General features: G+C 42.2%; 1 protein-coding gene across 1 annotated transcript in view; it reads right to left on the bottom strand.

Annotated features, from left to right (window-relative positions):
* The window catches only part of LOC140575553 (SH3 and multiple ankyrin repeat domains protein 2-like), a 125938-nt gene that overhangs the window by 88508 nt on the left and 22505 nt on the right, over window positions 1-14925 (bottom strand). Inside the window, exons 6-9 of the mRNA XM_072695940.1 lie at window positions 12699-12866; window positions 11179-11295; window positions 10904-10981; window positions 7206-7272 (exon numbers count right to left, since the gene is read on the bottom strand). Of these exons, the coding sequence (XP_072552041.1) occupies window positions 7206-7272; window positions 10904-10981; window positions 11179-11295; window positions 12699-12866 (430 nt within the window). The remainder of the gene's footprint in view (window positions 1-7205; window positions 7273-10903; window positions 10982-11178; window positions 11296-12698; window positions 12867-14925) is intronic.

Genomic DNA, 14925 nt, shown 5'->3' with positions numbered 1-14925 from the left:
AGGAATGTATGGGTTTTGATTAAGCATAGATAGGAATGTATGGGTATGGGTGAGCATAGACAGGAAATCATGGGTATGGATGAGCATACATAGGAATGAATGTATGGGTTTGGATGAGCATAGACAGAAATGTATGGGTATGGATTAATATGGATAAGAATGTATGGGTATGGATGAGCATAGACAGGAATGTATGGGTATAGATGAGCATACATAGAAATGTATGGGTTTTGATTGAGTATAAATAGGAATGTATGGTTATGGATGAGCATACATATGGGTATGGGCATGACTATGGGCATGGCTATGGATGGGTACAAATAGCTATGATAGGTATGTGTATAAATGTTTATGAATGGGTATGGGTGAGTAGAAATATAAATGTATGGGTATGGATTAATATGGATAAAATTGTATGTGTATGGATGAGCATAGACAGGAATGTATGCGTATGGATGAGCATAGACAGAATGTATGGGTATGGATTAATATGGATAAAATTGTATGTGTATGGATGAGCATAGACAGGAATGTATGTGTATGGATGAGCATAGACAGGAATGACAGGAATTTAACATTATTACAACAAAGGGTCAGCATATGAACACCAAAGCACAATAAGCTTAATCTTCTGTTTGATAGAATTATCTAACCCAGCTGCACCTTATTAAAAAGGAAGCATAATGTGACCATATGGAATGAAACTCACACTGCCTGTGTGAACATACAGCAATTTGCACTATAGCGCTTTTTTCCGCCACATGCTGTATGTAGGTCATGTGAAGTGTGTACTGTGGGGGCAGATTTAGTGGGTATGGCAGTGTATCTATAGGCAGCATGTATGATGGCATTCCTCCAGTCACAGATGGAAAATAAAAGTTTCCTTTCATATCTATAATTTATTTCTTTCATTATTCATAATGTGAAATAATTCATACTGAAACTGTACATGTGCCCCTTAGGAACCCCCTACTAAACACATGGAAATAAACAGATAAACAGTAAACCTCTCAGTCACACTATCAGGCCGCAGATTATGTGTAAATACAAACAGAACAGGTGGAGTTTTGAACAAATAAAAAAAGGTTGTGGGCACCAACATAATAGGTTTTCATAACGTAACCATGTTTGCTACGTTGCTGCACTTATAAATAAGCGAGCACACCAGTCAGTTGTAGCAGAGTGCAAAATGATGGGCAATGATTTGACTGATGTCCAAAGGGCATGATAATAGGGTACTAGGCAAAGTAAGGTAGCATTTTGGAAGAGAGCCGCTATAGTGTACCAAGAATGGACTTCTAGTAGTGGCCCGCAGGCCATTGATGCCAGAGGGAAACAACAGTGAGTGGTATAGAGAAATCGATGCATCACAGTTAACTTTTATAATGAACATCTTACATCACTCAATACAGTCCATGCTACGGCATCTCGCTAGTGTCATCCGAGCCAAGGGTAATTAGGAAGCCGTTTTATTAGATATGCGGTTATGCTCACAACTATGCCTTTTGGTCAACCTCTAATGACTATTAAAAAAAGGTGTATCAAAGTAATAAAGAAAGAGAAAACACTGAGATATGTGACAACCAACCCCAATTTCCTTTCAGGAACATGTGGTGAGGTACATAGAGCAGTATGACCCTATGAGCTGTAACTATGGCCCCACCAGTGGTTCTTATTGTTGGCCTCTGGTAAGCACAGTTGCACCTGTGGGATTAGAACGCTTGGAACGTTCAGCTTCTACTAGTTCATCTCATCTATCTGCTTCCTCATGCAAACGATGTGTCCCTAAAACACAACCATGGTGACCAAGCTTTCTAGTCATACTCGATTGCTCAATTAAGTTTCAGGTATTTTATGAAAGGTCACAATATCCTCCTATGATATTTTCCGGTAAAACCATCTTTGTCAGCCATGCTTCAGGTCATTTAACCTTCTCACATAACCTCTATTTAATCTTCTAATTTAATCTTCTCACATAACCTCTCCTTCCTTTGCCACTGAATTCAGAATGTGGTGTAGATGAAAATGATGCCTTCTTGCTCCCTAAAACTCCCACCTCAAAAGGTTTTACAGCATGCCGCAGAAAGGGGAGGTCAATCAGTCTGGGGCTGTAACGTGGGTACTCTGGGATGGCCTGGTTAGACCAGCACTTGTTTAAAAGATCACAAGGTCCTGGTATTCCAACGCTGGACCAAGTAGAATATACAGGAATAAGAAAAAGCATACAGTGGTGGTTAATGGCAATAAACAAACACACCTGTTGAAGTTATTCACCATCTTTTTACTGGTGCAGAAGTAACTCTGGCACCATTTTAAGGTGGAACTTGGTCAATTTGACATGTTATTATAAGAACTTTATATAAGTTTATATCAGTAAATGCAAGAATCTTAATGCATAATGCATCATGCAGGGTCATATAATAATTTATAATTAATAAAAAGTACAACAGGATCCCTGATCTGACCTTGCCTGCACGTATGGCCAGCCGAATCCCATCATCACTCTGCAGATGACGTAAATCCGATGCTGTTTAACAGGCACACTCTAGAACTCACATTGGAGCTGATTTTGTGTACAGAAGTAAATAAACTTTCTTGTTTATTAGATTTTGTGACGGTAAATCAAAACATATCAGTAATTAAACCCATCATACTCGTGGTGGTGCTGTATACTGAGATATCAGCGCTAATATCTAGAGAATAGTTTAAAGTATTACTGTGTCAGTGAAAAACAATACGACTAATGAGGAAACAATATCAGAAAGATAATTAAGTGAGCTGAATCAGTGGAGGTAAGCATTCAGATTAACCCGTAAAAAACAATAAACTGATATTACAAGCCTGATAGAGGTTATCTAAATCCACAACTGCCGTGAGAATACATTAGTGTGAACAGACAGAGAATTCAGTATAGTAAGGGGTAGGTGTGCAGCGGCTTTAAAGGAGTAGTTTTCATCTGCAAACGCAGAGCAAATACTTCAAAATAATAGAGGATTCAATATAATAAACTGTACCAACATCACTGAACATAACTGAGTTAAATTAAGAAAACTGAATCAAACTGAAAAGCAAACTAAATCAATTTGAAAAAAGTGATTAAAAACTGATTGAATAATAAACAAACTGAATTAAACCAATAAAACTAATTAAACTGAAAAACAAACTGAATCAATTTGAAAAAACAAACAAACAATCTGGATTTAATTAAAAAATCTAACTGAATCCAATTGATGTGCATTGTGAGGTTTAATGATGCATTGAGGCGTTGATTCCTTTCATCATCAAACTGAATTGTGTGGTCAGAGATTTACACCGGTAGGTCAAACCCACTCTCAATCCCAAACACACACACACACACACACACACACACACACACACACACACACACACACACCACACACACCACCTTAGCACAGAGTTTGCAGAACTGACCACACCTTTCTCCGGCGTGCAGCAGGCGGAACCCATGGCCGAAAAGAACCCTGCGATCAGCTGAAACTCCCATCACAGATTTCGGAATTCCTCGCGGCCTAGCTGAGGAGGCAGGGGGGTTATCCGGAACACAGGAGAGTCCGCGGGTCCAGAGAGCGGAGCATGGCAGCCTCAGAGGAGCTGCTGGACGAACCGGTTCTCATGGTGCCGACCTGGGCAGAAAACTAATCCTGCCAAACGCTGCGAGCAGCAGCTTTCGCTTGTTCAGCTGCAGGACAGCTGTGGGGCTGCTCAGGGAAACAATCGCGGACAATCGCGGATTACCTCTCCCTTATTTATTTCTTTTATTTATTTATTTGCTTCAGTTTGGTCTACGGCCGCGCTCTAATCCATCTGACCGAGTCTTCTTTCCCCTGGTTTACAGTCAGGGCTTACAGCCAATAGTGTTAGTTAACATTTCTATCATGAGTGATCACCTAGCATTAGTTTATCTTGTCTTTGTTAGAGCGGGCATGCATAGAGGAGGTAATTTCACTTACTGACTGACTTGGTAACTGATGGACATTTTCTCATAGTGACAGTCTAAAGACATACTAACAAGTATGGCTAACAAGTGCTGTTATATGTGCTGCTGAGGGGATGTAATCTTAGGTAAGCTGAGGCTGAGTGTCTTTGCTTGAAATACTATTGTAAAGGGAAGTGGTGCAAGACATACCAGGGTGTTAAGCATTACTACCACGGTAACTACAGGCTTTGCCCAGCACCACTAATGCAGCGCTAACAACAGTACTGTGCTGCTTCGCTACCACGCCTAGCACTGCTTTGACCACCCGCCCAGCATTGTTACTGCTGCATTAGCATCTGTACTGCGCCTACCACTAGCCTCGTAGATAATTCAAACATTCAATGCTACTTTATATTAATATTTTAATATTCAATATTCTATATACACTATATTACACTGTAAGTCTGTGTGTATTGTTAAATGAACCGGTGTCACTATTGGCACAATGGCTATGCTGTGATTATTGTTGTGCTGACCCACTCTCTCTCAGAGTGTGGCACTCTTGTACACACAACATTACTGTCAGTGTTTTCTTTATTAGGTAGTTCAGTAAAAAAAAATTTACTGCGAAGGACAGCGAAGGAGAAAATGCATCTCCGTCTCCACTGCCCCTGCCTCACAGTGAGCACACAGCCTTAGAGCGGGGCAGACAGAGGAAAACTGGACAGTCTGCCCCGCTCTACGGCCAGGCTGTGTGTACTTGGTCCGGATGTGACTCTGCTGAGTATCTGTAATAGAAGAGATACAGGGCCAGTGTGTAATGTTCTCGTATAGTGCGGTGGCCAATTAGGTCATTTTGTATTGTTGTGCCAATGTTGTGTGTTTGATCAGATGTGGAATGGGAATTTAATCGGTCTGAGCTGTAGAGAGATGACGTAGCTGATGTGTGAGCTCTAAAACCAGCTGCCATAGAGGACTCTTCTTAGGATTCAGCTCAAGGGCCTGAAGTGCTGTAAACTGCAGGAACCTGCTTTTTGGAGTTATGGGTGTTTGGTGTGTGTGTGTGTGTGTCTTTGCACTTTTATGATTTTAAAGCAAGATTCTGTATGTAGACTCTCAGTTAGATACATGTCCCAGTAATTGTAATTCATTCTGCTAAGTGGACCCCAACTTTTCCCCCCTATAGAGTGCTACTGGTTGAATTATACTGTTAAACAATTCAGATGAAATTCTTAAAGGAATATCAATCTTAATGAAAAAGGAATATCAATCTTATAAAGACCATTTAATGGTAAACAGAGCCAGACATGCTAGTAAAGGACTGAGGGTGGTGCTGCCTAGTGGGAAAGGGTTTATTTTCTTCTGAATTCTGGGTAACACTTGTCTTGTTAAGATTGGCTACCAGGGCCAATGCCAGATAATTTGGAGCAGATCAAGCATCTGCTGCAGCCCATGCTGAGTGGAACACAACATGACAAGGTCATCCACATACAGCAGAAATTTAAAGTATGAATTCAGGGGCTGCAGACTGTTCCGGCTGCACTGCTGACTCATTACTGTAGATACTGAAGAGTGTTGGGCAGTTTGATTTCTACTCAAGACACTGTCTGTGTTAGGTAAGGAAGGCCAGTATTCCAGCTTTAATGGTACTGCAGAAAAGCTTTCCCAGGTTACTGCTAACACAGATGCCCTTGGTAGCTGTTTCTCACTCAAATTTCTCACCATTCTTATAGATTGGGGAAATTGACCTCATATTTCAGGAAAAAAAACAACCACCATTCAGTATCAGACTAAAAGACCTTTGCACAGCTGCTTGCAGATCAGGAGTCATGTTATGTCAGAATATTATCAGCACCACTTGCTTTACTAGTTTTCACTCTTTTTTTTCTCATTGTCTCTCTCTCCCTGTACAGCTCTGCAAAAATTAAGAGACCCCTTCATTTTTGTTCTTACATTTGCATCTCTACCTGTATGACAACCCTTTTTTTTCAGGAACTTCATCAAACAAAGCTGAGTTACCTGAATTAGAAAACTATACTATGAATGGTATAACATCACCCAACAACAATGGAAAAGACTAGTGGAGGAGAGCTTGCCAAGACATTAAAGCTGTGATTGGCAGGCAAGGTTATTTCACTTTTAAGCAGTTATTTTTAAACATCTTTCTACATATCTCTCTCTCTCTTTTACCCTTTCTATCTCTCTTTCTATCTCTCTATGGCCTTTCCTAAGCCCTAAGCCCCTCCTGAAAGTGCACTTTCAAGTTTTTACCAGTTTTCGAAGTGCAGGTAAAAGGGGTGTAAGTGTTCAAGGCATCTGAAAGTTTAAAGCAGAATTGGGACAGACTTCAGCTCATGTCCCTTAATCAGCATACGACACTGCTGCTTAAACAAGCAAATATCGCTGCTGCCACAATGCTGGATTTAACCGTTGCTGCTTTTCCGCAGTGCTGCTGCTAAAATGTAGAAGTGGTGGACGACAGAGAATCATTTAAAAGATAATGAAATGTTAAACAGTGCTCTCCTAATTCCCCACTTAAGATTCCCCACTCCATTTTGCGATTGTGAGAAATGTCACTGGATTACAGGAAAATTGGTACAAGGGTAACTGCCTTCATGAAGATGTTATCTGAAGCAGACATACGAGAGGCATGCATCAAGTGCTCATAGGGGACATTAGTGAGCACCCTTCTGGTGAAACGCAAAGAATTGGGACACCCAACAGCATTGCAAACCTAGCAGGCAACGCACAAACAAGGGGTGCAATAAAAGGGTCAGGGCCCATCTCTCTCGCCCTCTCTAACCTTGCAGATTATGTATATCCTGAGCAGAATGAGGCCTGTTATCCAATAGAAATAGGAGTAAAGGGTAAAGGGGGCGGAGAACTATAAAATACAAATTCAATCAAAGTTCAGATCCTCCACACTGAGGAACAGACACACATGCTCTTTCTCCCACGCATGCATATACCAACCCACAATAATAAAAATGCTTACCAACACAGAAACCTCACTGTGTGTGTTCTATAGTGTTTGTGTGTGCGCGTGTGTGTGTGGTAGTGATACACAGTCTTTGCTGGCCTGTTTGTTACTCCTGGTAAACAATACCAGGACTCTTGCTGTGCCCCCTAGTGCTCACATATGGTCAAACGCGGTCCTGCGAACCCAGGCTAAATCATCTCATAGCTGCAAATGGCCTGAAAGCAGAGCCCCCAACGTCTGGGTTCACACACATCTCAGCTCTCTGTAATCAGTGAGGGGTTTACTCACCAATGTCGCTCTCTTTGTGGTTCTTGATCAGCTCAGCTAGCTCAAAGTTTCCAGCAATGATGGCCACCTGCAACACACACCCAGGAAAACGTAGTTCATGATTTGAAAATGAAGGAGCTGTTGATTTTTAAACAGGATGGGAGTGCATGTGTAAACAACGCAAGGACTGAGCACGTCCTGGGTTTAGGGTTGACAAACCTGACAGAATTCACATTCAATTCCATTTGGAAAACACAAGAAAAGGTTTGTTTGCAGGATCCATCCAAACAGATGTAATTCTCAGTACTCCAGTAGTTAGACTAAACCCAGTCAATGAATATGTGTGTGTGCAGTGTGGGAGATTCCTCTACACTGTAAAAGCCCTGATCCAGCCTCCTACTGTAGTCTGATATGGAGGAGGAAGCAATTCAGCAGCATAAATCCAACAAACCAGCCTGCCTGGAAACTACACTGCTGCTCTGATGATTGGTCATTAGGGGGTCCAATAAAGTGACAATTTAGTGGAAGCACATGGTCAGTGAATGGTAGGGGTTTCTAATAAAGTGGCCAGTGAGTGGAAGCACATGATAGACATTTCTAATAAAGTGGCCAGTGAGTGGAAGCACATGATAGGGGATTCTAATAAAGTGGCCAGTGAGTGGAAGCACAAGGTAGGTGAAGTGGAAAGGTTAGAATGATTCTAAGGACCTGTGACTGACAAATGTATTAATGAGGGGTTTCTCTTCATGGGTCCACAATCTCTGGCAGGTCCCCTGGGTGGGTGTTTCTAATTAAGTGGCCAGTGAATGAAAGTACAAGGAAGGTGTGGTAAAAAAAAAAGTGGTAAATGAGGGCAAGCACAAGCTAGGTAGTTCAGTGGCCAGTCAGAAGAGCTACAAGGTAAGGACTTGATAGATATGATATTTGCAAAAGTGATGTGCATTATAATAATTTTTTTTGCTTTCTTGGTCAATTGCTATCTGACACACATTCTATTCTTCCCCATGTGAGGGTGAACAAGTGTCTCTTTCACTGCAGACATCAGAACAGATCCTGTAGTAGAGTGTCTGAGTACAAAATCAGACTGGTCTGTGCTCTATTTTGCGTCTCTGCGATCGCTGTTCGTTTTTATCTCTGAATAATTCACAAGTACAGCAGGTGTGAATTCTCTGCGCTTTGTTTTAGAAAGCAGTGCTGCTAAAGATGCTTTAAACGGCACTGCTGGCAGCTCTTTATGTGAAAGGAAAAAAGCAACAGTCTCACTTTCAGAGATAAATTGCTCCCAGTCTGCCAGGTGTCATCCACAGATACAGTGGTAATGGTTACACAGTGTTAAACTGGAAATCCTTCAGTATCCCCTAAGTATTCTGTCTCTTTCTCTCTATGTCTTCTCTCAGAAGTCTTCATTACTGTACACTGTTGAAAAGAAAAGTGCCTCAAAAGGTTCTTTAAATAATGCTACAGAAGAACCACTTTTGGTTTCATGTAGAACCATGTTTTAATTGAGATATATAATGTATACTCTCATAGTATATAGAGTGTGAAGAACCTTTACATTTGTACAAGAACCTTTACATTTTTTATCAAGTAAAGGAACCTTTAAAAGGTTCTTTACGGAACCAAACATTCTTTTCTAAAGGCACTGCACACAGAACCTTTTAGAGCACCTTTATATTTAAGACTTCAGGAATCCATACTCTTTCCATCACTGATGTTCCTTGCATCTCTATCCCATTATGCTCCTTTTCCCTCCCATGGTTAACTGGGTTTCCATGACAACCACCTCTCATCCCTTCATCTGAGTGGGATGCTGTCCTCAGAGGCAGAAGCAGAAAGGGTTAAATTCTCCAGGCACCACGGGCCCCCTTATCTCACATCGCCAGCGTAAACGTCATCCCTTCCTCCCTTCCCTGAGCCTGTTTACACCTCACGCTGATGTTTCTACATTTACTTGATCTATTGTTTAAGGAGATCTAATGAAGCCCAACATTTATGGATGTTTAATCTGTCAGTGTCAGAAACTCTCATGCTGAACAATTAATGAATGAGTAGGGATATAAATGACACATCTCTCACGTTCTATCCTTTCTCTGTCTGAATAAAACAACAAGAAGCTCTTACTGATCCAAACTCACACTCACACAGCACATCCAACAAAAACCAAAGCCTCGACTGAGCTGCAATAAAAACATGGCTAATGGATTCTACACACTGCTCTATTTTACTGTGTGAGTGTGAACATGAGAGGGGACTATTAAGCAGACACTGTAAAGCTTACTGCTACATCAAATAGTTAAGAATACAGTATCCTGGTGTCCAAAACACTGTTTTACCAGACTTTGGAGAAGATTCTGGGTCCAAAACGTGTTTTGGAAATCACATATAATTTATATGGTGGAGGAATACATGCCGGGTGTTTTGCAGCAAAAAAGTAGTCCCTAAAGGGAAAGTATTTGTTCACATTTGCAGCTTTTTTACCATGATCAACACTCGTGTTGATGCGTGTAGGTTTACTGGTGGTTTTGGATAGCAAATAAAATGGCTATATTTGTGCTGTAGTCATGGCAACTGAAGGCTGGTTCCATTTACCATTACTGCAAAGAAATCTGAGTCAGTAAGTTTCTCTACAGTAAAGCAAAATTCCACACCAAACCTCACTCAGAATGTCAGAATCTCAAACACTGAGTTATGTACAGACTTTTGAAAAGTTGGTGAGATTCCCCTTTAAATAATCTCAAAATCTGGGGCTGCAGCAAATGTGGCTTCAGAGTCAAATATGTATGTCAGTAAAAAAAAAAAAGCCAGAATATATCTGAAAGTGTTACAGTGGGAGATCTCCTCGCTCTACAGCACTAATCATCTCCCAAATAATCCTAATGGACTTCATTTTAGAAAGCACCAGACCAGATGGCCAGCGCACTAAAACACCAGCACTGGGTTTGATTAGCGCCCGTTCGACACATGAATTTAAATCTATTGTGTGAAAGCTTTCAAAGTGGCTAAATCCTTGAGGCTGCATCCGGGCTCATTATTTTCCTTCTTGTAGATAATATGTTTAATCTAGAATTGAACGTTTCACCCCAATCCAGTTCTGAAGTGTGGGCTTCAGGGGTACAGGGGCATGAAGATGGTGCTCCATCCAATACTTTTGGGATGAGAATGGTAGAACTAATCATCCAACATCAGAACCTGACCTTACTGATGCTCTCACTCTGGTTTGGCTGAATGCAATTAAATCCTCCACACAGCAATGTTCCAGCATTTTTGTCAGGGGTGCTCACAAGTGCCTCCCTATGAGCACTTAATGCACCGCTCTTAAAAGTTTGTTTCTGACCACACTAGCGAAGGCCGTTTCTCACAGTCCACTGTGATCCAGTGACATCTGGCACATAAACAGTCACATAGGCCTTAGGGCTTAGGTCAAGAATTTGGACAGAACTGTAAGTGTGCTTTATGGGCTCTATGGTACCTATTCAAGTGTGTCATATTTCCCAAACATGCAAAATATCACCCACACACACTAAAGCCGCCCTTACTCAAATACAGCACTAACACAGTAAATAAAAGATTAAAAACATCTAATTTTTAGATTTGATATTTTTAGATCTTTACCAGCGCTTGTTCTTTCATGTTACAGTGAGATATGTGTGAAAGTGCACTTCGGCAAAGCCGCAGGTATGAACTTTAGGACAGGTAAGGGGTCTGGGTTGTGGTTTTACCTGAAATGGACTCTGGCTGTTGTAGTTTTTCACCTCCTTATCGGCTCCTCGAACCAGCAGCACCCGGGCACAGTTATCCTACAGAACACACACTGTTAGAAGGGGAACAATCAACCAGAGGCCTCTCTGTTCAACAGATGCTTTTTTGCTTTTTTCCTGAGACTGAAAATGTAAAACTGACAAGATACTACAGAAATGAAGAATGTTTTACATGTTTTGCTCAGGTCTGCTGTACCCTGTATGTACTGTACCCCCCCCTCCCCCATGAAACACACCTGGTTGTAGAGGGCACAGATGTGTAGGGCAGTGTTTCCTGAGGCGTTCTGGGCGCTCATATCCACTCCATAAAACAACAGATGTTCAAGGTGCTGGACATGACCATGTCTACAGGCCTGTACACACACACACACCACCAAAACAATCAGTAAGAGAACATTACACCGCATTAAAGCAATACAACACATTTTACATCATCTCTAAATGGACTACAATTTCATACAGTGCATGCAGTGGATATTAGATATTACTGCTATTAGAGCTTCATTTTGGACATGAATGTTATTAGAGCTTCATTCTGGACATGAATGTTATTAGAGCTTCATTCTGGATATGAATGTCATTAGAGATTCATTCTGGATATGAATGTTATTAGAGATTCATTCTGGATATGAATGTCATTAGAGATTCATTCTGGATATGAATGTTGTTACAGCTTCATTCTGGATATTAATGCTATTAGAGCTTCATTCTGGATATGAATGTTATTAGAGCTTCGTTCTGGATATGAATGTTATTAGAGCTTCATTCTGGATATTAATGCTATTAGAGCTTCATTCTGGATATGAATGTTATTAGAGCTTCATTCTGGATATGAATGTTATTAGAGCTTCATTCTGGATATGAATGTTATTGGAGCTTCATTCTGGATATTAATGCTATTAGAGCTTCATTCTGGACATCAATGTTATTAGAGCTTCATTCTGGATATGAATGTTATTAGAACTTAATTCTAGATATTAATGTTAGTAGAGCTTCATTCTAGATATTAATGTTAGTACAGCATTCTGAACATACATTGTCAGTCATAGCTGTAGTAACATAATCTGAACACTAGATGTCAGTGTGACTTTGATGTGTGCAATGCTAGGCCTCTCCATTTTTCAAACTGACAGTCTTTCAGCTCCGCTCTGAGACATATTCATCAACTGCACACTGAAGACCTAACACATTCATCAGCACAGCCAGACCTGCCTCAGCAATAATAGAAATGTGAAATATTCATAACAGTCGAATATCAGAATAGTGAGGTGGCTGGTCCATGTTATGATATAAAGACTAAAATAAAACTTGGCTGATAAAAGTTATGAAGACAAAAGAGCTGCATGTGTCAGGACACACAGCTGAAATAGACCCAGAAGGAGAAGTATCAATATCATTCTGAATGTAATAATAATATTAATAATAACAACTTTATTGATACAGCCACATACTGCTGTAGGCTGAATGGGTCGGGCTAAACTCATTTTTTAGGCTGAGTGGGTGGGGCTAAACTGATGTGTAGACCGAGTGGGGTTTTCACATATAATATATATTCATTTCAGAAGATCCATTTTTTCTAGATATGGGCCTTGAAATGATGAGGACTATGCAAAGAGCAGAGAAGAGAACTTGTCTGCAAATGCCAGAAGTCAGTGCTGACTCAAGGTCAAATTGAATGTCAGTGGAATGAGCAGGCTGCTCAGAGCGAGATCTGATCTTGTGCATGTGGGGTGAGGAGTAAGGGATCAGGGTTCACCTGGTGGACCTCGTGCCAGCCGTTCTCGTCCTGGCAGCAGACGGAGGCATGTTCGTGCAGTAGTAGCTCGCAGCAGGCCGGGTCACCCCCCACCATCGCTGTGTGGTACAGAGCTGTCAGGCCTCGGCTGTCCTTATAGTCTGGAGATGCACCCAACTCCAACAGAGTCTGAGAAACAGAACAAAGAAATGCTCTTTAATATAAGCTCCCCATACAAAAATAGTTACCTTGCGTGTTTAAGGTGGCAGATAACGCTGCATGAGGAAGAGCCCTTTGTTCACTTCTGCTCAAGAATGAGGGGAAAGGCGAGCTTTTTGCCACTGCTGGTAGACCTGTATGATAGCATGCTTCGATATACCTGCACATTCAGCTACTTCCTTCACACTGTGCCCAAATGCCATCATTCCTTATTTCCAATCATTAACATCTGCTTTGCGACCCTTTTCCCCTGCACTGTAGCACCCCTTCTGAAACTCGTCCCACACTAAAGGTATTTACAGCAATCTGATCATCCTTGTGCAAAAATATCTGCAGGAGCCTGAAGTTACTACCACCACACGCACCACGCACCACACGTTACTACCACCACACGCAAGGTGACAACTGTTTTGCCTGGAGAGCTTTTAAATACGCAGATAAGCCAAAACATTATGCCTGTGTGCCTTAAAAACTGCTCCCTCTACAGACATCTGAGGGCTGTATCTGTAGTATCTGGTACAAGATGTTCCAGCAGATCCTATGGATGGATGGATGGATGGATGGATACTTTATTAAACCCCACTGGGCCCCACTGGGAAGAGTTGAAAAGCCTGATGACTCTCTAAACAAAGGATCTCCTAAGTCTGTCTGTAGAGCAGCTCTGTGACAGCAACCTGCCACTGAACTTGCTCCTTTGGTCCATAGTGATAGTGTGCGGTGGGTGACCATCATCCATGGCGGAGAGCAGTTTGTGAAGTGTCCTCCTCTCTGCCACCTTAACCACAGAGTCCAGTTTCACACCAACCACTGACCCAGCACATCTGACCAGCCTGTCGAGTCGCAGCTCGTCTTTCTTTTTCCTGCTTCCTCCCCAGCACATAACTGCACAGAAAAGAGAGCTGGACACCACAGTCTGATAGAATATCTGCAGGAGCTTCCTACAGATGTTGAAGGTCCACAGCCTCCTCAGAAAATAGAGCCTGTACAGGATGCCGGCGTTGGCTGACCAGTTCAACCTTTCATCCATGTGCAGTCCAAAATACCTGTAGGTTTTAACCATCTTCACATCATCTCCTTTGCCTTGGAGGTGTTCAAGAGCAGGTTGTTCCTACAGCACAATGCCACAAAGTCCTTCCACAATCTGTCTGTACTCTGCCTCCTGCCCTCCCCTGAAGTCTGAGGTGTACAGTGTGAAGAGGCAAGGGGAAAGTACAGTCCTCTGAGGTGAGAGGTGGTGTAGAAGCAGGCGTTTCAGTGTCTTAATGACATGTGATGTCAGCGCGACCGGCCTGAAGTCATTGAGTTCACTGGGTCGCCCCTTCTTGGGTACTGGAACCAGGCATGATGTCTTCCACAGTGTGAGGACCCTACCCAAGCGCAGACTCAGGTTGAAGATGTGCTCTAGGGGAGCTCCCAGCTCAGTGGCAAGGGACTTCAGCAGTCTGGGACACACTCTGTCTGGTCCAACTGCCTTCCTTGTGTGGAGTCTCCTCAGCTCACCTCCCACCTGGTCTGCAGTGAAGGTGTGCAGAGGGGAGAAGCGGGAAGCTTCAGTGGTGCTGCAGATCAGGTAAAAGGAGCACTTCCACCCGGTCTCCCACGTGATGGAGAAGGTAACAGGAATCATCGGACCAGACCACATTCCTCCATCACTCCAAGGTTCTGATGTACAGGGGTCAACATGCACATTCTGACCGATCTACAGCTATGTAGCGCCATACACAGCAGAGAGCGCTGCATTGAGTGTTATGACATGTTCCTCCAATAAACAGCATTACATACTTTTGTGCCACAATAGTCCTTCTGTCGCCTCAGACCCTTGCTGATCGGGAGCTCCTTGCAAGCTTTGGAGCCGTTTGGGAAATGTTCCGACCCAGATGTCTGGACATAGCGATCAAATGCATCAAAGTGTCTCAGGTCTTCACGTTGCCCATTTCTCCACATCCAACACATCAACTACGAGAACCAAATGTTCTGTACCGTGTAACAGTAAAGCCAGACCTTCATATACAGCACTGTTAACACACCA

The sequence above is a fragment of the Salminus brasiliensis genome, chromosome 13, assembly GCF_030463535.1.
Source record: "Salminus brasiliensis chromosome 13, fSalBra1.hap2, whole genome shotgun sequence".
NCBI classification, from domain to species: domain Eukaryota; kingdom Metazoa; phylum Chordata; class Actinopteri; order Characiformes; family Bryconidae; genus Salminus; species Salminus brasiliensis.
The sequence above is the reverse complement of the archived record's forward strand: the minus strand, read 5'-3'. Positions and strand labels throughout refer to the sequence as shown.